Here is a 26,554-nt window from a genome sequence, read left to right as displayed (position 1 = left end):
GCTCCTTGGGCAGCACCTTGGGCAGCTCCAGAGCAGTTCCACAGCCCCACTGACATCGGAGTCACCAGTCTCCACTGATTACGCTTATAACTCTCTCTCGAGTTCCTATTTTATCCTCCTAAAACCCCTGTGAGGTAGGTTAGGCTGAGACACGGACTGGTCCAAGATCTGTCCGAGAGCAGAGCTTCAAGGCCGGGGTTGGATCTGGGTTTCTGTTTCCTCCCCCCTCCCCCACCACCACCTTAACCTCACTGGACGTTTCAAACAGATCGGATCAAACAGGAGCGCTGGGTCTTATTTCGGATTAACGGACGCGGCATCGAAGGCCGTGATTTTTTGCGTGTACCCGGTTCTCCCCCCCCCCCGCCCCACCCCCAGGAGTCAGCGTATCGTGGGAAGCGAGCCCTCTCCTCTCCTCCGCTCCCAGCGCTGCTTGTTTGGAAGCCCGCCGGAGCCCAACGCCTCGCCGGCCTCCAACCTAAAGAGCGCCGCCGAGGGAGGCCGCCTCACGGCCGGCGCTGCGACGCCCAACGGCTCAGTCCTCCCCACCCCCACCCCCCGTCCCAACGGGAGCTCTGCCGAGGCGGAGCCAGGCTCCCGCGTGGCCGGCGGCTGCGAGGGGAGGAGCGGAGCGGAGCGGGCGGCATGATCGGGACGGTGCTCTGTTATGTTCTGCTGCCCCTCGTCCGGCTCCTCCGGGCTTTCCAAGGTAACCCTCCGCCCTCCCCTTTCTGCCTCTTCGCTTCCCCCCCCCCACGAAGGGGGCAGCGTCAGCAAGAGCGAGGCACGGCCGGGGCTCTTGGTGGCCGGGTGGGAGGCCGCTGGCCTGCTGCGAGCCCGCCCCGGCCTAATCTCATGCGAGGTGGGCGGGTGGCCCAAGGCTGACAGGAACCTCGGGGAGAGGGGGACACCTGCTTCTCCCCCCCCCCAGGTCTGCCAGAGGGCGCTGTATCGGCGTCCTCCAAGCAGCCTGCGGCCCCCCACCCCCCCGCCAGCCCTTCTGCCTCTCGGCTGCTTAAGGTCTCCACGACGCTTCTCTCTGGGGGAGGTAAAATATAGGAGTGACAACTGCTCCGTTGACAGCGGGTAAAAGCCAGTCTAAGCTGAAATGAACTGGGCTGGAGTGAGTCATGACTCACGTTAAGTCCCGTTCATTTCAGTGGGTCTACTCTAAGTAGAGCTTAGCTTGGATTCCGCCCAGGGATTGCATCACGAACGCATTCTGCCCAGTCCACGAAAGGTCGTGGCGGAACCATGCGTGCCCGTGTCTCAGGTACCACAGGACGGTGTGTTGTTTGTGCTGCAGCAGCCTTAACATGGCTCCCCGTCTGGAATTGCGCAACTCCTCATCTCGGTTTTTAAAGCCAGCTGCTGCTGTGTGCTTCACGCCGAGAGCCGAGCTCAAAGGGGCGGACCCCAGGCGGGGCGGCAGGCAGGCTGGCAAACACATGGTGTTTATGTAACACCCCGCGTTTATATACAGCTGTTGCACTGTTGGAAAGGCTTCAGGTACATTATTTTGCTGCCATCCTTGCATCACCCCTGTGAGTTTGCTCAGAATTCGTTTCCCCGTATTACAGATGAGGCTGGGGGCGAGTAGGCCGCGTTTCAGCTTTCTGAGTGGCCTGGAAATACAATATCCATAGGGTTTTGTATGTGTGCACACATTTGTTCCCCTTTTCCGCAGAGAGGCAGAGGTGAGACCTTTTATAACTAGAGTTCATTGGACTACATATGTTTCAAATTTATTTTTAATATTGTTTTTTATTTGCCCTTTAGCCAAAAAGGTTCCCAGAGCAGCTTACAAAGATAAATAGCATTATAGTACTTATCCTTAGGCTTACAGTCTAAATTTACCACATAATACACAAGGAGTAAGGGAGGATGTAATTTTAAATTGTTTTAAAAAGCCTATTTGAAGAGATGTTGATGATGGAAGCCTCCTAACTCTTCCTTTCCTGCTCACAGGGCAGTTGGGTGGAATGGCCTGTGTGAGGGGAGGAGGAGGAGGCAACTTCCTGGGTGGCTTTGGAAGCATCTTGACCATTTTGGTCATCCTGGTAGAGCATGTCCCTGTAGATTCTGCTGGAGTTCTCAGCGGCCTTCACTACCATTGACTGTGGTATTCTTCTGGACTGTCTGGTCAGAAATAGGCTGGCAGTTAATGGGGGTGTTCACACAACACCCTAACACACACTCAGTGGTTGAGTGTGGGCTGTTGAATCGTGCATTGTTTGTTGAACTGTGGGTTAGCATGTCTGAACCCTGGACATTTCCTGCAGGGTGACTCGTAAACCATGCCGTGTGGCTTGTCAGCCACCCTGAACAACCCAACAACAAACCATGGTTTTGTTCAGGAAACATAAGCTGCACTGCATAGTTAACGAGCCACCCTGTGGAAAATGTCAATTACTGAGTGTGGCTTGGCATGTTGTGTGACCCCAGTCATTGTCTTACAGTAGTTCTGGACCTTCCTTGGGGGTAAATTTACGAAGGCAATCTTGAAGACTTCTGCTTGGGTCCTTGATATGCGGTGTTCCTCAGGGTTGTCTCCTGTGCTAATCGACAACTACATAACACCACTGAGAGAGATCATTGGGGAATTTGGGTGCGTTGTCATGAATAGCTTTGCCATTGGCTGTGCTGGCTGGGGCTAATAGGAGTTGTTGTCCAGAACATCTGGAGGACACCAGTTTGCCTACTTCAGACAAATATTGAGAACAGTGGCTTGGACCACATGGTTCCTTTTCCTAGCTGTGGCAAAAACTGGAAAGTTGCTCTACTGTGCCAACCTTTCACCCCCTGGATGGTGACATTAACTCTGCTGTTGCATTTAAATAATTTCATGCACCTGTTTTCCCTTCCCTTAGGAAGCAAGTGTTGTTAAAATGTCTGTCTTTATTTATTTTGCGGGGCAGATGCTTTCTTTACATGTCGAAAGAACGTGCTTCTGGCGAAGAGCCCGACCGCCCATCTAGACGGCCTCTGTGCTCCTGTCAGCGGCAAGCCGGTCTCGGAGGAGCAGCAAGCCCTGTTGCAGCAGTGGCTGGAGGAAGGAGCTGGTGGGCTGCACACCAATGAAAGTGCTTCGAAAGGCACAGAGAAAGTGTCCGCCGTTTCGGCTGCGGAGTGGCGGGAAGGCCCGGAGCTACTGATGACGAGCTTAAGTGACCTGAACATATCGCCGCAGTCTGGGGACCAGGAACAGCCCCAGCAGATGGTCCAGACTGAACTGCCTCCTGGACTCCAGGAATTTGTAGAAACCACCCTGGCAAACTTACCAGCGGAGGGAAGAGAGGCGTTAGGGGACAATGCTCTCTGGGCAGCCGTAAGGACGCAGGCTGATCCCCCAGTGGTCGATGCTGCTCCTCTGTCCACAGAAGTGTGGATTGAAGACCCTGCTGTGTTAGCCTGGAGTCCTGCGCAGGAGACGGAGGGCATTTCAACAGAGGGAGTCCTGTGGCCTTTTCAGAACGCTGGTCAATTTCAGCCACTCCCACTAGAGATACCTTATCATGGTAAGGACCACTGTATTTCCTCTTGTGATAGCAGAGGCAGACACAACGGCAGTGTTGCGGGGAGCACCTGACGAAGCTGGGCACCGATGAGTCCATCCATCCCTAGTAGTGGTAGACCATGAAGTGCAGGCACTCATCATGACAATCCCCATAGCTACACCCTATATCAACAAATCAGTTCTAGCAGTTCGGTTTCCACCAGGAGAAGGGCTTTTGTAAAGCTAATGGAATTACTTTGCATTGCATCAGGCAAGAATATATTGTTGCTGGGAAAATACATTTCCCCCAGCTACTGTGAGGATTGCAGCTAAGCTCAGAGGGAATTCTGAGGGAGTGAGGGCTGGCAAATAAAATGTGGCGTAGGCGCTTCCTTGCCTATGAAATAAATTCTCCATTGGTACTGCCATTTTTTTAAATGCAGAGGCATTTTCAACGTTGCATCTGATTTTATCCGAGTCAAACTAGACATGGCGTCATATAAGGGTGTTACAATCAGCATCCCCCACTGTTTGTTTTAAAGTTAAAAGCAGCTGTGGAGACCCTTACATTGGACTGGGGCTGTGGTGTTGGGGGAAGGGAGTTTAAGCCTTTCGCCTATGCAATAGTGGCTGTTCACAGCGAGACATTTTCAGCACTGTCCTAACTTTTCTATCTTCCTCTTCTGATGCAGAGATTCTGTGGCGGGACTGGGAAGACCTTTCTGCTCAGGCTTGCATCCCAGAGCAGAGCTCAGAGGCTCAGGGGTCTCTCTTTGAATTCAGAGTCATGTCCTACAACATCCTGGCCCAGGACCTGATAGAGCAGACCCCTCATCTCTACATGCATTGCCATCCGGACATCCTGAACTGGAGTTATCGTCTCACGAATCTCTTGCAGGAGATCCAGCACTGGGATCCTGACGTGAGTTGTTTAAATTCCCAGAGGAGAAGGCCATCAATGGCCACTTCTCCTGAGGGCTATGTGCTACCTACAGTATCAGAGGCAGTAAACATATATACACCAGTTTCAGGGAACATGGGCGGGAGGGTGCTGTTGCAACATGTCCTGCTTCTGGGTCCCTGGTCCACAGCTGGTTGGCCACTGTGGGAACAGAGTGCTGGGCTAGATGGACCCTTGGTCTGATCCAGCAGGGCTCTTCTTATGTTCTTATGTGTAAAACCTGGGGAGGGGGGCATCCATATTTGGCATGATCTGAGCTGGAGAGGAGAGTCCACAGCCTCCAGCACCCAGCTAGTGTTTGCTCACAAAACTCCCCTGCAGCAACTGCATTTCATTTCATTTATTTATATTTCTGTACCACCCAAAGCTCTCTGGGCAGTTTACAAAAATTAAAAACCGTTAAAAATACATTATGCAAAGTGCAAAATCATTTACATTAAAAAAACCCAGCAACATATAAGCAGACAGCACCACACAGAGACAACATATATCTAAAATATATATTCTTCTCACATCAGTCCGTTGGTTTCTGTTCACCACTCTGCTGCTAAGATCATCTTCTTGGCTCGCTGCTCTGACCATGTAACTCCACTTCTGAAATCTCTTCATTGGCTTCCAATTCACTTCAGAATCCAGTATAAACTTCTCCTGTTGACCTACAAAGCTTTTCACTGTCTAGCTCCTTCCTATCTCTCCTCTCTCATCTCACACTATTGCCCCGCTCGTGCTCTTCGCTCCTCTGATGCCATGTTTCTCGCCTGCCCAAGGGTCTCTACTTGCTCTACTTCCCTTGCTCTACTTCCCTTGCTCAGCTTCGTCCATTTTCTTCTGCTGCCCCTTATGCCTGGAACGCTCTTCCAGAACATTTGAGAACTACAAGTTCAACCACAGCTTTTAAAGCTCAGCTAAAAACTTTTCTTTTCCCTAAAGCTTTTAATCTTGATTTTGTTCTGACTTTATACTGTTAGTTTTACCCTACCCAGTGCCTGTTTGCATTCTCTTCCCCTCCTTATTGTTTTATTATGATTTTATTAGAATGTAAGCCTATGCGGCAGGGTCTTGCTATTTACTGTTTTACTCTGTACAGCACCATGTACATTGATGGTGCTATATAAATAAATAAATAATAATAATAATAATAATAATAATAATAATTAATAAACATTTAAAAAAACACCAATCAAAGACAATCCAAGACCTGCTTAAAAACTCCATATATGCTTACAAACGCCTAAGAAAAGAGGGCCGTTTTAACCTGCTGCCGAAAAGTTAACAATGTTGGTGCCAGGCGGGCCTCATGAGAGAGATCATTCCACAATCGGGGTGGGGGGGGCACCACCAAGAAGGCCCTCTCTCTTTTTGCCACCCTCCAAGCCTCCCTTGGAGGAGGCACCCAGAGGAGGGCCTTAGATGATGAGTGGAGTATACGGGTGGGAGAAACGCTCCATCAGGTATTGTTATCCCAAGCCATGTAAGGCTTTATAGTTCAAAACCAGCACCTTGAATCGGGCTCGGAAACATACAGCCTGCCAGTGCAAATGGGCCAGAATCTGTGTTGCATGTTTGGATCTTCTTGTCCCTCTTATCAATCTGGCCGCTGCATTTTGCACAGGCTGCACCTTCTGAACTGTCTTCAAAGGCAGCCCCACCTAGTGGGTTGCAATAATCTAATTTGGAAGTTAGCAATTCCCATCCACCTCACACTTCAATTCCCATCCACCACACACACAGTCCACAACTTACCAGTCTGAGTCTGGCATATCTCTGAATCCCTGATTTGGGGGTTCAACCTACTGAGGGGCGCTGAGAACATTCTGGCTTCTTGGTAGAACCATTTGATAGTTGTGGGCATCCCTGGTTTCAATCTTATGCCTCTTCAAAACTTGGGAGACATCGCTTGATTAAACATAGCTGAATGCAGTCCTCAAGGATGCTGTATTCCACGCCCCCACTCTGTGCCAAGTGGAGTCGGCGAAGGGAAAGCATTTGGTGGGAAGTGGCTAAAATGAGGGAATCTTTTCTCTTGTTCTGCCTCAGAGGGACAGCTGCTAAATGTGTCCTCTTTTTTTCCTTTCCAGGTTCTCTGTCTCCAAGAAGTTCAGGAAAATCATTTTTGGGAGCAGTTAGAGCCAACACTTATGATGATAGGTATCACTTCATTTTGATAGTGAGCAGTAGTGATGTAGTGGTAAATTTTATTTATTTATTATTTTATTTTGAAGTGCAGGGGCTCATCAGGACAGTCCCAAAGCCACGTCTCCATAGAGAGACCAAAAATGCAGGCGTGTGTGTGTCTATGTCTCTCTCTCTCCCTCCCCCACTTCAAGTGGTATACGTATAGTATAATGCCCAATTTATTACTAACATCCGACAGTCATAGAATAGTGAGCTGGCAGCAGTGTTATGTTTAGCATGTTGGACTTTGGCTAGAGAGATCTGAGATTGCATGAGAAAGGGGGGAAAAGGGACACAAGATGTCCCCAAAGAGTGTAAGACCACCAGTTAAAAATGTTCAAGGAGTTTTCTTTCCCAGCACCACAGAGAAACAACTACCCTGTTCAGACACATTAAGCCACGGTGGTTAAGCATTTTGAGCCAAACGTTACGGCTTTAGTGTGTCGTGTGAACCATTCTTAACCATGGCGGCTACATAACCATGGCTTAAACACACTCACTAACCGTTTGCTGGGGAAGGGTTAGCGTCCTAACCATGGCTTAAGCGTGTTTTCTGAGCAGGCCCAATTCATCTCAATGTCAAACAGCCTCGTTCCAGCAGTCTTCATCTCAACCAGGATGAAACCTTTTGCAAAGCTATTGGGTCTCAATTGCCCATTCAGGGCCAGGCCACCCCCTAATACTTTTGCATTACAACAGAGACTGCTCACAGCAATATGTTGTTGCTGGGAAAATCCATTTCATCCTTGTAAGGTTTTGCTCCTGAGGCTCTCTCTGCTGGGGTGGAGAAGGGCATCCCTCTCTCCACCCCAGCAGGCACAGTTTGCGCTGGCTCGGAGGAGCGCAGCCTACCTGGGGAAGAGGGGGTGCAGTCCAGGGGAGGGGCCGTAGCTCAGTGGTGGAGCCCCCCTGCTTTGCATGCAGCGGTTCGATCCCCGGCAACTCCAGGTGGGGCTGGAAAAACTCCTGCCTGAAACCCGGGGAGCCGCTGCCAGTCAGTTATCGACAACACTAGCTAGAATAAGATGGACGGACCCATGGTCCGACTCAGTATAAGGCAGCTTCCTATGCACCCAAAGAGGAAGGCGCATGCAGTAGTGACTCTCCTCACACACCTTCCTGCCCGTTGGCCACATGAGGGATTTTGGTGGCGGGCGAGGGATTTGGGCACCTGCAGCAGATTGCATGGAAGGCCTGCAATGGCCACACGTGAGCTGTGGCTTGCCAGTTGAGGGAACTGATTTTGAGCAGATACACATCCAGGAGGAACAGGATTAAGCCTGAGAACTTGTGGACCTCCAGATGTTGTTAGATACCAACTCCCATCAGCCCCAGCCAGCACGGCTAATGGTTCCTAGAAAGCTGCCTTCTACTGCCTGTATTGTCAGCACTGTCAGGTAGCAGCTCTCCAGGCTTTCAGGCAGGATTCTTTCCTAACGCTCCTTGGAGAAGCCAGGGATTGAGCCTAGGACCTTTGGCATGCCAAGCGGGTGCTCTTGCCCTGAGCTGCGCCCCCTCCCTCTCAAACAAGGCTGGAAATTGGGGGCTATGCAGAGACAGTCCACACAGTTGCTGCTGCACAGGGCCAGCGAGGTTGTGCCCATTTTGCAGAGGGTTCGAATGTTTGCTTCAGCCAAGACATTCATGAGGATTATGGGAGTTGTAGTCTGACAACAGGTTTCCTAGCCCTGGATTAAGGACTCCCTGCCACTCCTCTGCTCAGACTGGCCTCTTCTGTAGCAGCTGCTCGTTCAAAAAGAAATAAAAATATCCCCTTGAGAGGGCTGTTACATACATAGCCATGTAACCTCTAGCTTGGCTCAAGGGTGTTCGGATGTTTAGATGGCCTTTGCCCGTACCTGAAGGGGGAAAGCTCCAGGCTCAGCATAGTTCCTTTCCTTTGTCTGCCTTTCCCAAGCCCTGGGGCAATCTGATCTGCACAGTTTCCCCAGGCAAGCAGGAGGCACGTTTCTTGGCTGGCCATCACAAAACCAAGGAGCTGTGTATTATTTTGCCTTGCTTACAGAGACTTGGAGACTATTCTTGTGCAGTTTTTCTTTGGGCTTTGCTTCTACGGGTGTGTCAGGGTTGCAGCCTGAAGTTCCGGGTTGTTCGTATTGCTTTGACGAGGGCTTTTGTTGTTTGGCTAGGCTTCACCTGCATCTACAAGCGGCGGACGGGACGCAAGACGGATGGCTGTGCAATCTGCTACAAGCAGAGCAGGTTCCAATTGATCAGCGCTAGCCCTGTTGAATACTTCCGGCCTGGCTTGGATATCCTCAACAGGGACAATGTGGGCCTGGTGTTACTGCTACAGCCCTTACTCCCAGAGACCTTGGGCGACAAGGCGATCAGCCCCTTATGTGTGGCGAACACTCACGTGTTGTACAACCCTCGTCGGGGCGATATCAAACTGGTCCAGATGGCTCTACTGCTGGCAGAGATCGACAAGACGGCAAAGATGGCAGATGGCAATTACTGCCCTATCATCTTATGTGGGGACCTGAACTCTGTGCCTGACTCGCCACTATACAGGTTCATCCAGAACGGGCAGTTGTACTACCATGGGATGCCAGCCTGGAAGGTAAGCAGAGAAAGTGGATCGGAGGCCACAGCTCTCGGTCTGGTTTAGCTCTTAAATATGTAATCCTCTTCTCCTAAACATCTCCTAAGATTACTGCTGGTTGTTTTTTCCACCACAGTATCCCCCTTTTTGTGGCTTTGGTCAGATCTGAACTGGTTAATTTCTCTTCTGGTAAAAAGAGAAAATTGAAACCTGAAACTGTGTAAACTTAGAGTATGTCCACATGAAAGCTTCCTGCAATGCTATAGTAGCACAAAACAGGCAGGATGGGAGGTGGACAAAGTAAGCACAAAAATACGGAAGTATTGAGATCAAAAATTTTCAGGACGTTAAATCACCCAACCAATATTAATCCTGCATAGAGTAGACCTGTTCAAATGAATGAGATTTAAGTTAGTCTCAACTTAATTAAGTCCCATTCTTTTCAATGGATCTACTCTATGTAGGACTACATTGGACACTACACAAAGAGAGGACATTTTAAATAGAAGTTATCATATTTTCTAACTTGGAGCAGACAGAAACTAGTGGGCTTTTTTTTTTAACCCAATGTACTTTATTCTTCTGATAATACTAACCCAAACTTGTGAAAAGTGAAATGCCAGAAATGTGAAATCTGTTGAGCAAACTGCACAACCCATGCTGGCTCTGCAGTATGATCAAGCAAGGAGGGGCGGGGAGATGGCAAAGCTTCTAGCATGTGTGGGCTGCGGGATGTGCATGTGTGCCTTGGATACATGCGGAACACTGTCGCGCGTTAGTGCATTTAAGAATATTGGGTTCTAAATCTCCTGTTTGTCCCCGAGACAAACACACATTTGTTGCTATTCCACCACCTGCCACGAAAAGCCTGTTTCAATGACACGGAGCTTTCTTTCTCTGTACTGGACATTTATTTCCTTGCTTCTGAATCCTTCGTGGAGCTGTAGAATGCTTTTAGACCGCAATCCTATGGTCTCTGGGAGAGCGTCCCAGGGACCCTATGACAGCTTGTAAAACTCCTCCAAGGTCGGAGGCAGTGCTCTGACCTTGAAAGGGGGAGTCAGAGATCTGATCACAGACCCCTCCCCTTCGCAGCTGGTGCAGCGAGAGCTGTGCCGGATGCATCTCCAAGGTTGGAAAATCAACTTCGGAGAGGGGGGAAAGGGGGCTTTCCAGTGGGTGGGGAGGGGAGGACACTGGAGAGGCCAGGACACGAGTGATCCTGAACCTCCTCCAGCCTCCTTTCCTCCCCCTCCAAAGAGCCCTTGCTAGACGGGCTAAAAAGCCCATCTAGCGAGTATCATCCAAGATGAGGATGAGGAAGCGACGATTGCTTGTCCTGCTGGCTTCGTTCAGTCCAGCAGGGCATAGGAATCTCCAACTTTGGGGGGCTTCCAAGTGGCGAGGGTGTAATCAATAGGATTGCACCCTTATTCTGTAGATCAGTTTTCCCCAACCTGGAGCCCCCCCCCTATGCATGGGACTGCAATGCCCATCATTCCCAACCAGCAAGAGTGGGTACTGGCTATCTGTCTTGACTTTGGTATGTCTGTGTCCTTCCTGTAAATGGCCGCTGTACTTGAAAAGAGTCTACGTGCCTCAGTAGCCTTTTGTGAGCATTTGTGTCCTGCCGCTTCTGCCGCTGTAGGTGTCTGGACAGGAAGAGTTGTGTCAGAACCCCCACCAGCGGAAACTGCTGACTCCTCTCTGGCCCTCCTGCCTGGGCATAACAGATGGCTGCCAGTATGCCGCCCTTTGCCAAAGCAAGAAGTCAGGTGAGCTTCATGGCGAAGAAGGGGATGCGTATCTCATAGCTTTGTCCTCTTCCACAAACGGAGTTGTGGGTTGTTGTTTTTAATGTTCTAGGGTCTTCTAGCTTTTCAGCTGCCTAGGATTCCCTGCTTATTAAAGGGGACACACACACATCGCTCACACTTTAAGCATTTCTGATAACATCTGATGAGTTTTAGGGTATTAACAATTTTATTAGTTTCGACAAAAAAGGAAAAAAAAGACAAGCAACTAAAGAAAACATTACAGAACATCACACTTAACACACTACATCTAATAAAAACACATATACAAAACATGTATTCCACTTGAGGCGATCTTCATGTCAGACATATAGGGTGTCAATTACTTTACTTTAGCCAGCCTAGTGTTATGTAAAGACCACAGACTGCGATCCTAAACCCACTTCCTCGGGCGGAAGTCCTATTGAACTAATTGGGACTTGCTTCTGAGTAAACAAACACATATAGGATTGCATTGTCAGTCGGTGATCCATTGCTGGAGAGGAAGTTATGACTGTTTCCTATCTTTTTGCACCAGCTTATATCCTGGATTGGCATATGCAAGTCAGCTTTTGGGTTGCATATAACATTTCATGTCCTCGTCGTAAGTAAACGGTCCCCTCAAAGACCACTAATGAAGAGATGCAAATAAAAGCAGGCTCTAGAGTAGGGGATTACAAATCTTGGCTAGTCTCGGTAGCTGACTGAAACATTTCTAGTCAGCAGTGGCCTGCTCTTCCCCAAAGGGCCAGGTTGGTCCCTGGCCTTGTGTGCTCTGCTGTCCTGAAGACACTCTTTAACTTGATCCGGCTTTCCCCCTGCAGATAGGCGTAAATACAGCCGCGACTTCCTGCTTCAGTTCCATTACTGCGATGCTGCCTGTGAGCGACCTGCAGACTTGACCCTGTTGGAAGGTGTGACGGATGCCATACCAGGTACCCAGACATAGTTCCCCCCTCCCCACTTCTATCTCCTGCAGCTATGAGACACCTCGTTGCGAGAGATCTTTCAGGAGAAAATGGTTGAGACACCCGAGAAGGGCTTTCCAGGTGAGGCTAAAGCATCAACAGGGTACCCCTTGGTTCCTTTGGATCTTGTAAGGCAAGGGTGGGGAATGTTTTATCCTCCAGGTGATCTTGGACTGCAGCTTCCATCAGCCATAGACAGCATGGCTAAGGGTGAAAGGAGTTGCAGTCCAATCACATCTGGAGGACCGCACGCTCCCCATCCTTAATTGTAAGGGCTTCATCGAAGCCCTTGTGTTCGAGAAAGATACCACATTTTGAACCTAGTGGACCTGCCCCTCACTCCTTGAAATCAGATGAAAAGATACGTGACAAATTCTCTCATGTTCTTTGCCCCTCCAGTGGTGCGAGTGTTGTGCTCCATAGGCCAGGGATGAGGAATGTGTGGCCCTCCAGATATTGTTGCATTGCTACATACATACATTTAGAAATACTCAGATTTATTTAAATTTCACAGAAGGCACAGCATTTAATTTCTCTTCCAAACTGCCTGAAATAAAAATCTTTAATGTGCACCCTGCTTGAGCTCATCCCAAATCAGTTGTTCCTCTTCAATTACAATTAATGTACATTTTCTCTCTCTCTCTCTCTCTCTCTCTCTCTGTGTGTGTGTGTGTGTATGTATATGTAGGTATATGTCCCTGCTTCTTTCTGTCTCCCTCCTTGAAAAAAATATCCTCCAACCCATGTAATAATTTATTATTTTATTTGTGGCATTTGTATGTCACTGAATATAGTAAAAACCTTCAGCAGTTCACAATATTAAAATAGACACAATATTAAAAGCACAATATTAAAACAACTACAGTAAAAACTATTTAAGGAAGAGCAAAATGGAGCACCATGATATTTACAGCCCAAGGAAACCTGGGTGGATTTTTAGGAGGCATTTGAAAGATGCTGCACTTTCTGTCTCCCGAGCTTCTACACTTAAACTGCAATTAAGCTTAGGAAAAAAGCTTCCAATGGCAGGTTTTCCCCTCTCTCTCTAAGCTTTGTCGTCATGCAAGAGAGTTGGTGTGTGTGTGTGTGTTCCAGCATGTGGGGAGAGGAGGGCTAAATTGCTTCATGTTCCACCTCTAATCCTGCATGAAAATTGCTTCTTGCAAACTCCCATGATGCTTTCAAAATGAAAGCAGAGGTGGCTCTATATTTGGGGCAAATGGAGTGGCGACCTTCTGCCTCTTGCCCCACCATGCAGCAGAGAAATCCCACCACAACCAGGTACATTTGCTCCATGGCATGTGTGATCTTTTACTGCCCTCTTCTGACAATCCCTGCCTCCAGCTGTAATGGGCACCAGTTGCCACTGATTTGAAAGCGTCATGGTTATCTGCATTCAACATTGGAACCAGCCTCTCCTGCTTGTTGCCTGTTGTGGGGTGTTTGTGAAGGGGCAGCAACTTCGATGATGTCGCTCATGGTGCGTTTGACCCCAAAGGCTGCAAATTTGGTGGTGCGATTCATGTTTTTGTTGTTGTTTTGCTGCACTGCAGACCGTCCTGCGTATTGGCCAAAGGAACTCACTGTGATGAACAACACTGATCCAGAACGGTTTCATTCAAGGTAACCTGAAAAGAGCAGGGGTTTGGGTGGCATGATTGTGGCAGGGCCATAATCAGGAACATAGGAGGGGAAAGTCCTACAGCTCCAAAGTGCACATGACATTAAATGCATTTTTGCATCACATATTTTAAAAATGCAAATAGCTATTGAGGGGAGGGGCTGATATTGCCTTGTTATCCCATTGGCACTTTCTTCCCAATGGAAATAGGAGTTTCAAAGAAGTGAATTTGTCAGAACAGTAGCAGGGGAGGAATGGGTTAAACTCCTCCCCCCCCCCATGCTCTGATCCAAATAGTCTTCAGCCCTCCAGCAGTTTCTATTTGCATGATTTATAAGATGCACATTAAGTGCAAAGATGCATTTAAAGGGCTGGTTTTAACCTTTAGAGGCTTATACGAGTTAGGCCCAAGTTACTTGAAAAAACTGCCTGCCTGCCTTCTGAAGTCATCAGTAGAAACCCATCTCCCCTGACCATTGCCAAGGGCAGTTAGGCTGGTGAGTACAAGGGAGAGGGCCTTTTCAGTGGTGGCCCCACATCTCTGGAATCCACTTCCATCTGGGCTTTGTTAGGGCCCTTCTTTGCAGGTCTTCAAGAAGATTCTGAACACTCACCTGCTCTTGCTGGCCTTTCCATAGACTGAACTGTAGGTTTTATTGGTGATAGTTGTTTTTATAGCATCTTATTGAAAATTGATTGATTGATTGGTTTTGTTGCATTTGTTTTGCATAGTTTTGTAGTGTTTTAATTTGTATGCTGCCTTTAGATGGTTCTTCCCATCAAGATGGCCTTAAACTCATTTACAATAAAATAAATAAAATTTGACATCCCGACTGGTTTGGCCCTTGGTGTACAACTGTGGCATTGGCTTCTGTAGATTTCTAAGGTTTAGCAGCAGTAGAAACAGGCTGTGAATACTAGCTGCCCTTTAAAAGCAGGGTTTTCTTGCTTCTGATTCCATTCATTGAGTTTAATATCCCCTTCCCATTTTGCTCTTTCTCTTCTGTAGGTATCCAGGCAATATTCAGCATGGCCTCAACCTGACCTCTGCCTACAGCCACTTCCTGCCTGAGAGAGGCTGCCCTGAGATTACAACCATGCCAATGGGTGTGGGGGCCACCGTTGATTATATCTTCTACTCGGCAAAGCCAATCAAGAATGATCGTGAAGAATGTGAGTGCGAGAAACGTAATCTCTTGAACAACTGCTCCTAGCAGGCCTGAGAGCCATGAAGGTTTCAATGGCTACTAGTCCTGTTGGCTACATGCTACCTCCAGTATCAGAGGCAACATGCCTGCATACACCGGTTGTTGGAGAACATCATGGGCAGGAGGGTACTGTTGCACTCATGTCCTGTGGGCCACAATGTGAACAGAATGCTGGACTAGATAAGCCTTTTTGTCTGAACCAGCAGGGCTCTTCTTATCTCCTTGTGGCCTGTCCGTCTCAACCTCCTCACCACAGCAGGCCACTAGTAGGAACATCAGAGAAGTCCACAATGGAATCAAAGGAGTTTGGATTTCTATGAATGCAACCCATGGATTCCGTAGTGAACCGGCTTTTCCCTAGTCACATGGGTTCTGCGGACTTGCGGACCAGGTTTTTTAATTTCCAGAATTTTATGCAAATTTAGTCATAGAAAAATATGTAAAATAACACTGGCTGAAAAGTGCGCATTTTCCCCATAGGCTAAAGTGTGAATAATTGTGTTTGGGGGGCTTTGTACATTTTCACAACTATGGATTTTTGCAAGTGCAAATTTGAGCAATTTGACAAATTGGTGAAAATCTGATTCCACCAATGAGCAGACGACGGAACGAAAGGCACCTGTTGATCCACGAAATGCGGACAGAAAATATTTTACAAAATCCATACATGCCTAGACACTAGACAGAGGGGTTTTAGCCCCTCGTGTCTTTCGTCTGGACGCTCTTTTGCAGTGAGTTGCCGTGGTGGTGGTGGTGTACCTATGATCAAATTTCCGCAACCTGATGCCCTCCAGACAAGTTGGAACCCAACTCCCATTATTCCGAGCCAGCATTCACACACTCCTGGATACTGAGAGGTTCAGGAGGATGAGTTGCATGAACATCTGGGTTCTTTCCAATCACGGAGGGAGGCTGTTAGATTCTTCTTATTTTAAGAAAACAAAATGAATGATGCTAGTGAGGGGTTGTGTGAAATGCCAGAGTCCATGTCAGCCTTCCCCCATCTGTTAGCTGCCAGATGTTTTGGACTGCAGCTCCTATCATTCCCAGCCAGTATGGCCATTGTCCATGCTGGCTGGGAGTGATGGGAGTTGCAGTCCAGCACATTGGGGAGATCACCAGGATGGGAAAGGCTGTTCTATAGAGCTACATAGTGGGGGAAATTGGTTGCCATGACTGCAGTGTGCTTACATGCACAAGTTACTGGGGATCATGGGCAGGAGGATGCATTTGCACTCATGTTGTGCTTGTGAGTTTCTGTGGGGAGCTGGTTGGCCGCCGTGTGAGAAGAATGCTGGACTAGATGGATCCTTGGTCTGATCCAGCAGGGTCGTCCTTATGCTCTTACACACTGCTCTGGTATCAGTGTGTGTGTTTTTACCCTCTGACACTTCCATTGCACTCTCTGCATATGGTGGAGCTTATGCTGCTTTCAGAGTCTCTGCGTGGGTTTTGCAGGGTGCGGCTTCTGCCTGCCTTGTCTCACATGTCACTCTGGTTCATCTTCAGGCCGCCGGATGTTCCGAGATGGAGCCCTCAAGCTGCTCGGCCGCCTCTCCCTCCTCTCTGAAGACATCCTTTGGTCCGCAAACGGCTTGCCGAACCCTTTCTGTTCATCTGATCACCTCTGCCTGCTGGCCAGCTTTGGCCTAGAGATCTCCGACTTCTGATCATGTGCCAGATCTCTAGGACTCTCACGGGAGTTATTCTGATTGGGAAAATCATGCCGTTTTTGAAGTTTGCATCAGCTAACAACAACAAAAAATCATTTTTCTCTCTTTCTCCCACCCTCCCCCTCCCCTATTTTGGAGATGCCCTTGCTCTGCTCTCCCATGCTTTATTCATGAGGAAATAACCACTGGGTTTACCCTGTAGTGCTGCAATTCTAGTCTGAGCTTCACTGCCAGTTTATGCCTGCCTGCACTCTGGCTCCCACACCATCTTTTTTAAGGGCGGCCTTCCAGCAAATTATGTCTTTATATGGCCCTCTTCTGTTTGGCCATTGTGCACCGCAAAGTCTTTGGCTAGCAGGACAAGAGCTGATTTGTGCCTGAGTCTTAATGTGGGCTCTCCCTGCCCCTCCCCACCCGTTGCACACAGGCCCCAATGGTGGTAGTGAGGCTGGTTTTGTCAAGTGTGCAAAATGATGCATTTGGGGGGTGGGGTGCTGCTTCTGCTCACCATCTCCAAAGGCTGGTGCTTGTCAACTGGCATGTCCCTCTGGTCCACTTGGAAAGGGAATCGAATCAGCTGACCATGCAAACAGAGACTCCCCACCCCTTTTAGGATTCCCCTGGCCAGACTGCATGAGTAGCAGACGTTTGGAAGCCTTCTGCACGTGTTACCAAGGCGTTTTGATCTCCCCTCTTAAGAGCCTTACAGCATTTTATTCTCAGGGACTTCGGACGGCTTTTATCACTGTCTTTCATCCATCAGCATGGGATGTTTTTGTTGTCTCACATTGGAGAGAGGAAAGGACTGTGAAAAGTGGTAGAAAAGTCAAATCGGAGCGTTGTTGTTTTTCTTTTACAGCTTGGAAGGCACAGCGTTGGGTCTCTCCACTGAGCCTGGCAGTTGCTTCTCATTCTTTTTCATCATTGGATTGTGGCTGAAAGTAGTGGTCAAATCTCTACATAACCCCCCCCCCCCCCCAACACACCCTTTTCTTGGTGCACATAACCCACATGAATCACATCAGCTGTGCATGGGCCATGGCGCAACATTAATCTCGCCCCCCCCCCCCCCAAAAAAAAAATGCATTGGGAGTTTTCAATATTTTTAATGTTTTGTTAACTTTGCAAAATAAAATTTTATAATTTCAGTAAAGTTGTAAACTCAGCTGTTTGGGACAGTGGAGTGAGGGGAGACGGACGCAGGACAAGGCTGATCAGAAGTGCTTTGTGGAGAGGTGCGGCTCCAGGAAGGGCCCTCTTGTGGACACAGTGGGGAAATGCTCAGGACACCTGCTACTATGGTGTCTCTGGCCGTTTTCTCTGAAAAGCAAGAATGCTAGAAACATGTGCTTAAAGCGGGGAATACTGAGCCTCTTTGAAGAAATTACCTGCATATAACAACTCTTAAACCACAACCCTGTGCATGTTTAGTGTGTGTGTGTGGGGGGGGGGGAACCCTACAACTCCCAGTATTCCCCAGCCAACATGGGGATGAGATGCCCAGAATATGGGCATATTGTGAATAGGCTGCTTTTGTGTGTGTGTGGAACAATGAGCAACTATTTCTCGTTAATACAAGATCCATGTAGCTTTTATAAAGGTAGCACTCCTGTTTTGAGGATACTACTTTTAGGGAGCAATCCTATGGCCCCTAGGTAGAATCTGGGAGCCATAGGATATTTGGGATTCCTGGATCTGAGGCCAGAAACAACACTCCGGCCTTGGACCCAGGAGTCCGAGTTCCCCTCCCCTTTGCAGCAGGTATGGAGAGAAGCACACTGGTTGCCTTTACAAGCCCACAGACTCTGAGAGGAAGGAAGGGGGGCAGTCCTGTGGGTGAGCTGGGGAGGAGACCAGGGTGGCTGGCTTACAAAGAATCCTCTGGCCACCCCAGCCTCCTTCCCTCCCTCTCTGCAGAGCTCCAGCTAGATGGGCAAAATCACCCATCTAGTCAAAATGCAGGAGAGGACCATGGAGGCGATGATCACCTCTACACTCCTCCCACCCTACATAGGATGTCTGCTAACCTCTGCATTTGAAGGCTGATGGACATCCCCAAAAGACTGTGCCCTTAGTCACATTTTCTGCACGTGATCTCCCTTTGAGGCATTGGTCCAAACATTGCCACTTGCTGTCCAGGTTACATATATGTTCCAGCACTTGTGTTGGCATTTCCCAAGTTATCTAACCCCCCACCCCCTTAAAAATGACTGCAGAGTTTGTAATTCATTATGAATGAGCCGTTGAAATGTTTATAAGATTGACGGGAAATTCATCGTCTGAATCCCTGACTTGAAGGAATTGGTTTATAATCCCAGTGCTTTATTCTAATGCAGGTTTATTGGAAAGTTAAAGCTACCTGCTTTCAGTACAACTTATTTCCAGATGGTTAGCATGCTGCTTAACTTACAAGTTCTTGCAAGTATGTCTTTACACTGTGCGATCAAGGACAAGCTGCCATATTGTTAGCAATTCAACCCAACCTCAGTTTTCAGTCCAGCTCAGGAGTTTGAGTTGATGTTCCAAACAGGAAACCAAATCCCTTTTATCAAACTCTGGCCTAATTTAGCACAAATCTGTCTCTTTTTTTCCTTCTTCGCATGTGTGCGATCTAAAGATGAAGGGTTGAGAAACACACACCAACCCTTAAATGGGTCTTGAACCTCTTTCAGCCCCAAAGCCAAATTACATTTTGGAGAAGCTCTCAGGCCCATGAGTGGGGCTGAAAATCCCAGGATATATCTGGATTAGCTGGTTAAAAAGCTTCAGAAGAGGCATTTCAACCTTTTAGAATTGGGTGGGTGGGGAAAGGCACAGATGCCAAGATACCACCAACCAGTGGTGGGTGGTGGCTCTAATATCAGTGGGGTGGTGAATCCACTCTCAGTTCAACAGAACTCTAAAGGAGCTATCCAAGGTGCTTTGCAAGGTATACACAGGAAGGCATGGTGGGTGGGGAGAGCACCTTCTGTCATTTCTCCTGATTGCAGCTTAAGTAAAACACGTTTATCCACTGTCTGTTTTTTAGGTGGATTGACTAGACAGCAGCACCTGTGATTACTGAGTTTTGTAGAACAGCGAACCCATTTCCCCAACAGGGTCCATAAAGATATACAACATTTCCCAGTTGTCTATCCTGTCTGGCATTAAGCCCTCTCTTAATTTCTTTACTCCTTCTAAAAGTGGCTGGTGTCCTTTTTTAAACGACTGGTGGAAAGGCTTCTTGAAGGGGTAGGTAGGCAAAGTGGAAACCTTCTTAGGCATAGAAGTGATTATTTAAAGTGCAGTGAAGCGGCCAGAGTTTTACAGGTGGTGATGCTTAAAAAGTTCCAAATTGGGAAAAGTCAAGGTGGCAAGTTTCTGTTATGAGGCCTTTTGGGTGGCTGCCAAGGCTACTTCACTTTCTCTACCACTCTGCATTCATTAAGGATCCACATGCATCTTTGATGATAATTTAGATCATTGTCAACCCCTTAACAAGCTGGTGGCATTCATGACATCATCACACCGGGAAGCTAATTGAATAGAAGCCAGCACTTAACTTTACTGGAAAGAATCTTGCTTCCAGTTAGCATATGGCACTGTTTGAAGTCTTCAGCCCCAGCTGGAACAGTTCATTGGATTGCAATAACAACTATTACTAACTACAATGAATGACAGTGAATACAGAAATATATCTATCTCTTGAATAGGATGGCTAACCCTGCTGTCTGACACCCTCATTTTATATACCACTCTGGTGTAGCATCTTCATCCTCTGGGTTCACCTGAATGTACCAGCTGTTATTTGGGGAGGGAGAAGGCACAGATTAAAAGTATCCTTTGTTATGGTACCTGCCAGCATCAATGAACAGAGTTTTTGTCCCCTTTTCAGGGTGTAAATAATTATGCAGAAAAGAACTTTATTTTTTTAATTATTATTTTTACTTTGAAAAGGAATCGGGGGAGGAATACAGAACCGAGAAGCAAGAAAAACTAAATCTAAGGAGGGTCTGTGTGGTGTCTACTTAAGGTCACAGATCCACAAGTGGCACGAATTTACAGAAGAGACGAACATGACAGGCCAATAAAGAAAACAAGCTGTTTTCAGTACGGTGCTGTTATGATGGCAATGGATCTGAAAACAAAATCTAGCCACTAAACCCAGAATTAAATACTGATTGTGTTGGAAACAAACCCACAAATCCCATTAGCACCATCTTGTTCCTGACAAAGCAGGCAGAGTGTCTCTGCACCACAAAGCTTAGAGGCAGTCACAGTTGTTTGAGCCAGGTGGTCAGCAAACCATGCCGAGAGAGAGAGGGAAGATTGGTTGATGGAGAAATAAGACATCTGCTACTGAGATCATGCTTCATTTAGAATTCCCTGAGGAGCCCAGCTTAGCTGACTTTCTGGCCTATTAACAGGGCAGGAACAGCAATCAATGTCAAGGAAATGAGTCACAAGTTCCTTGTATACATCTTAAGAGAAGGCAAATGTAAACCTGGGGGCAGGAGATACACTCTGTTTTCTGCAGCCATCTAAGGCAGATTAACAACAAGAACTCTGTTCCAGGGAATCTCAGGTTTAGAACAGATCCTCAAAGAGAAATCACTAATGGCAGACAAGCTTCCCAATCACTATACATTTTTCTCTACAATAGGCAGCTGTGGGGAGGTGTTTTGGGATATACATACTTAAAAGGCAGTACCAACTGGTACATTATGGATGCAAGTTCTGCTCTGGAACCTCTGGAGAACCTATTCTGTAACCATATGTATGCCCCAAGACCTGCTCTGGAAACTCTGCAGCACACAGGGGTTCTCCGACAGACAAGGCTGTATGAAAAGTGTTTCCTGAAGGCAAAATGGTTGATTGCCACTGCATTAAGCCAACATGCAGTTCTCTTGAATCGGGGCTGGCTATGTTGACACGACCCAATGAGTTTGTCCATTCATTAGGACAGGCTAATTTGATGCTAAAGAATGGGAAAGGACACAAACTGAGATTTCTACCATGCAAGTGTACAGACATTGGAAATGGACATTACACCATAGAAAAATATAACCAGCCTGCCACGTGACTTCCAGAGGAAGGGTCCAGCTAACTTTCTTTTTTAACAAACAAACAAACCAATTATAGCTGACACACAACACTTGCCCTTGTTATTATAAAGCAGATATGCTATACTGACACAGCTACCGTGCAAACTAACTTACTGCTCATTTTAAAATGTTCCATCTAAGACACTGCTATGCTAGTTTTGGGGGAGCAGCAGTTCACAAATTTAAATACTAGTGCACATGGGAGTGGGAGGAAAAAAAACCCTATATATCATCCTTTTGTCACAGTTCCCCCCCACCCCGCACCCCCATGGACAGAAGTGATGAATATTTTTGCTCCAGCTCTGCTACAGGGTATGCAGCTCCTTCCTTTCCCTTCAAGGCTAAGGGGAAAGTTTCTATGTCTGTCCACTTTGAGTCTCTTCCATAGGTTTGTATTTTTTCCTAGAAGGATTGTACTGTTCTTTCATCAATTCTTCACACAAGAAGTTCCAAATTAAAGCACACTAATTCAGACACTCAAGAAAGAGCATCCCAGGGACAGACACAGGATCAGTAGTTGTCACATGATCATCTGTTTGTTGGACTGTATCACTTCAGATGTTTTATTTTCCCCAACACCATGGCCTGAATTGCTTCTTTGTGTTGAAGGTAGTGGGGGAACGAACGAACGAACGAACGAACGAACGAACACACACACACACACACACACACACTCATTGTATAATCAGACTTAGCTTGCCAAGGAAAACCTTCTCCCTAACAAGTTAATTTTTAAGTGTACAGGGAGGCATTTAAACATTCAATTCCCCCATCACCACATGGGGCTGTTGATCATACAGTTTGGTTCTCCAGTCCAAACTGATGCATCAGCTTTCACCTCACCACATGGGACTTTGAAACAAACTGCACCAGTGCACAATCCCACCCTCAGTTTTAACATATACAGTGTCATTACATGTCCAAGGTATTTTGGTTGAAGCTCAACTCTAGGATAGAGGATTTACTTTGAAGCAGGATAGACATGGGCCCAGATGGAACACGGATTTAACAAGTATAGCTCCTCACAGTTACTAACATTGTGAAAACTGTCTTGTGGCTCTCCAGTTGTTTTGTCCTACAGCTTGTACCATCGCTCACCATTGGCTATACTGGCCAGGACTGATGGGAGTTGCAAGCCGAAACATCTGGAGGGCCATAAGTTGTCCACCCCTGGTCTAGGTTATATGTGTTTTCCATATTTTCACATCAGACTGAAGTTCATAGACACTGAAAAGCATCTCTCTCAAGTCACTTGAGACAGAGATGTAATAAGTTTAAAGCAAGGGTGGGGAATTGTGGCCCTCTAAATGTTGGACTACAACTCCCATCATCCCTACTTATTGTCCATACTTGCTGAAGCTGATGGGCATTTGGAAGGCCAAGGTTCCCCATCACTAAAATACTCTTTAAATAATGTGTGGCTGACCTGAGAGCAGGGAAGGGAATTTCATACATCCCTCTGGGTTCACACAACATGCTAATTCACCCAGTGTGGGTTGCTATTGAACCATGGGTTATAGTGTTGTCTGAACACAGTGCTTTTTCCACAGAGTGCACTATTGTGTCATCTGAACATAACAGGTTTTCCGCAAGGTTATTTGTAAACATGCCTTGTGGCTTGTTAGCTACCCTGAACAACCTAAAAAGCAGCCATGGGTTCTCAAAGTGACTTGTTCAAGAAAAATAAACTGCACCGCATGGTTAAAAAACCGCCCTGCAGAATATGCACTGTGTCCAGAGAACACATTAACCCACCCTGTGGAAAACATGATGCATTCAGACAACACAATAACTCATGGTGGGTTAGCGTGTTGTGTGAACCCAGCCCCTGGCATAGTTATTCCATCAGTGAATTCTATTACAATTGGGGAGTTCTCCTAATAGTTTCCCACAATCTACCTTCTTGAAGTTTATAAGTTCAGTGGAGGGTGAGAACAGCTGCAGCCCTTCGTAAGATTCTTCAAACTATTTCTCCCCCACATCTTTTCATTACACTAAGTATGTAATGTATTTCTCCCTCACTTCTCAGCCAGTCCTCATTACTACTGCCTGTTGTGGCTCTGCTCTGAATCCTTCCCAACTTTCCAACCAAGTAATTCTCTCTGCTTAGAGCCAGACAACTTTTTTCTTTTCTTTTTTAGGGACAGGCAGGGCCTGTTACATGCTTGGCAAAAGAACACGTTCCAATTGTGTGGTGTGTTTACTTCCACATTAGTTGTGCTTCATCACCATCACTAGCAAAAAAAAGTCTTAGGCTGCTTCATAATGGCATCTTCTTGGGGAGAGCTTACTAATGGCAGTGATCAGTTCACTTCAAGGGCTCAGCTCAATGATTGGCATCAATCATTCAATACCTTCTTTGCATTCCATCCTGGAACTTGGCCAAACCTTTCCAGATCTGAAGGATCGCTCAAACTTAAGGCTCATGTCACACAGCCCAGTAATGAGGATCATCTTCTCCCTTCCCCCCATTCGTTGTCCATTACTTTTGCAGAGGGACCTGGCAGCTAAGCAAGCTAGGAACATAGGAAGCTGCCTTATACTGAGTCAGACCATTGGTCCATCTGTCTCGGCATTGTTTACAGATTGGCAGTAGCTCTCCAACTTTTCAGGCAGGATTTTTTCCTTGCCCTACCTGGAGAAGCTGGGGATCAAACCGGGGACCCTTTGCATGCAAAGCAAGTGCTCTATCACACTGAGCTACAGCCCCTTCCCATAGGAAAGATGGAAACAATGGCTATGGAGTACAAGTAAGATGACAGCATCTGGTGTTTTTTTTAAAAAAAAATGGAGCTGGGGCTTAAGATATTTCACAGAGGCGGTTGATAGGATCTGGTGAGAAATTAGTTGGGTTCACATTTTTATGCGAGAATACCCAATTTGCATCTCTCAAGACTAAGCACAGAGAAGAACTCATCTGACTAACAAAATTCATACATTTCAAGTCTTGCAATTAGGTGTTTTTGGTTTTTGTTAGTGGGGGGGGGGGGGTTGTGTACAAAAAATGAGCAAGTTTGAAAAATGCACAAACAAGACAGCTTTCCTCCATGGGAAAAATGCATACATTAAGAAATGCATACAAACATGTAGTTATAAAAAAAAAATGTGCATGGAAATACATATGAATGCCTGTGGAGAAGGGGGGGAAGGGTTCACAATCCAGTGCAGACCCAAGTTGGAGCGAGCTTGGTGGTGGAAAAAATATGAGAACCTTAACAGTATCAAGCCTGACAGATCTGCCCATCCCTAGCAGTTGTTGTTGGATTAATACAGGCTTCATTTCAAGTGGTGTTTCACTGTTAACTAAAAATTAGGCTCAATGTAAACTACAAGAGGAATAGCGATCTTTAAATATAAATATGATCCAGTCATATTTAAACTGTGTTTTTCTTACTTGGATGGACATAAAAGAAGACAGAGAATGATCATACTGAAGAATTCCCTAAACAACACTCCAAGTGTGGGTCATTTGTTTGTGAACCTATTCTAACAGGATTTGCTTGCATTCTGCCTTACAAGCATCCGGAGACCTTCGGCCGTGTAATAAGACACTTTAAGCTAGCCATCCCCCAGCTGGTTGGGGAATGCTGGGAGTTCTTGTCCAAGACATCTGGAGGATATCAAGTTGGTGAAGGCTGTGTAAGTATTGCACTTAAGGACATCCTAATACTGCTCCCTCTCTGCTTCTATAGCTAGAGACACCCATAGCATATGGTTTTCTGTTCAATTACTCAATCACAGCTCACTAGTCAAGAGGAAGACCAGCTTGGTCCTGCTACAAAAAGGTAGTTAAAGTAATAAAACAAAATCTGAAAAATGGCTGATTGTATGTCTGGGAGGGGAAGTGGGAAAGAGACAGGAGGCAGCCAGGCTTCTCGTGATGACAGAAAAGCTACTGCCTGATGAACTAGCCTACTGAACAGGAGAACTGGGAACCATGATACTGTGGAGCAAGTATGGAACCCCCTCCCCCCTAATGCCAAGGTCTCTCAACCAGGGCCTGCACCCCATGACCCAAACACTGGCATATATACAATCTACACATGAGTTATCGAAACAGAAACTAACACAACACTCTGAAACCAGCCAGCAGAGCTGAACAAAGACCTGGTCAAATGCAACCAAGCAGTACTCCTATTTTACAGAGGAGGAACACTGAGGCTGAGAGAGAAGCAGCATGAGGCCAGCTATGCTAGAAATGTCTTTTTTTGAAACTTTCCTTGCTCTTATTAAAGCATTGGGGATCAGCAAACCTCAGAAAGCTACTGCAAACGACCTAGAGATCTACCAGTAGATCCTCATCTACCTTCTGCCCACTCCGGTTTTAAGGTCCTTCTGGGTCTACCCTCCTTTCATAATACGTGACCCCTTGGCACAATTACCTCTCTCAGCATTCTCAGCCACTGTGGGGTGTGTGCACTACTCCATAGCCAATTGGTCCCAACGAGAGTAAGCCAATAGACTCAGATGAGGAAGACTACTGTTCCCCACAGCAGACTCTCAGTTTTCGCAGATTTAACTTCTGCCTGAGAAGACCACCACACTCCTTTTCACAAAGCAGGTTTCATGCGGCTAGACTAACCCTCCTTGCATTTCAGTTTTGGCCCTTTCTTGTCCATATTTTCAGGGTGCACAGCAATTGTAGGGCTCTCTCCCTCTTTAAGTGTTTTTACTGCAATTGTACATACAGCCGCCTCCCCACAACCAGTTTGGTGAGAAAGGGATACAGCTGCAGCCTTGAGACAGGTTCATGCAGTTTGGCTTCTGCTAAAAGCAGCCGCCGCCACCATGTTTAATTAACAAGGTGTCTCAGTGAAAAGGAGATAGAGGTGCAGATTCACTGTTTAAAACGCAAGACAGAAAGAAAGGCAACGCAAGACTTTGGTCTGGACCAGTCACAGAAAACCTTCCACTTCTAAGCGTTTTGCAAAATTAGAAGAAGGGCACAAAAAGAGATGTATCCCAGGACGTGGTGTGGCCTGAGCCGCCTTCATGCATTAATATCCACA

At 47.0% G+C, this 26,554-nt stretch overlaps 1 protein-coding gene across 1 annotated transcript; it reads left to right on the top strand.

The window, feature by feature from the left end:
* Positions 1–594: 594 nt before the first annotated feature.
* On the top strand, positions 595–17,519 carry ANGEL1 (angel homolog 1). The gene is made up of 10 exons (XM_063117906.1): positions 595–709; positions 2,919–3,518; positions 4,189–4,418; positions 6,536–6,605; positions 8,783–9,216; positions 10,847–10,973; positions 11,816–11,926; positions 13,513–13,582; positions 14,590–14,753; positions 16,298–17,519. The coding sequence occupies exons 1-10, from the start codon at positions 646–648 to the stop codon at positions 16,456–16,458; spliced, it is 2,031 nt and encodes a 676-aa protein (XP_062973976.1). The 5' UTR covers positions 595–645; the 3' UTR covers positions 16,459–17,519.
* Positions 17,520–26,554: the final 9,035 nt, after the last annotated feature.

Source organism: Elgaria multicarinata, chromosome 2 (assembly GCF_023053635.1).
Source record: "Elgaria multicarinata webbii isolate HBS135686 ecotype San Diego chromosome 2, rElgMul1.1.pri, whole genome shotgun sequence".
NCBI classification, from domain to species: Eukaryota; Metazoa; Chordata; class Lepidosauria; order Squamata; family Anguidae; genus Elgaria; species Elgaria multicarinata.
The sequence above is the reverse complement of the archived record's forward strand: the minus strand, read 5'-3'. Positions and strand labels throughout refer to the sequence as shown.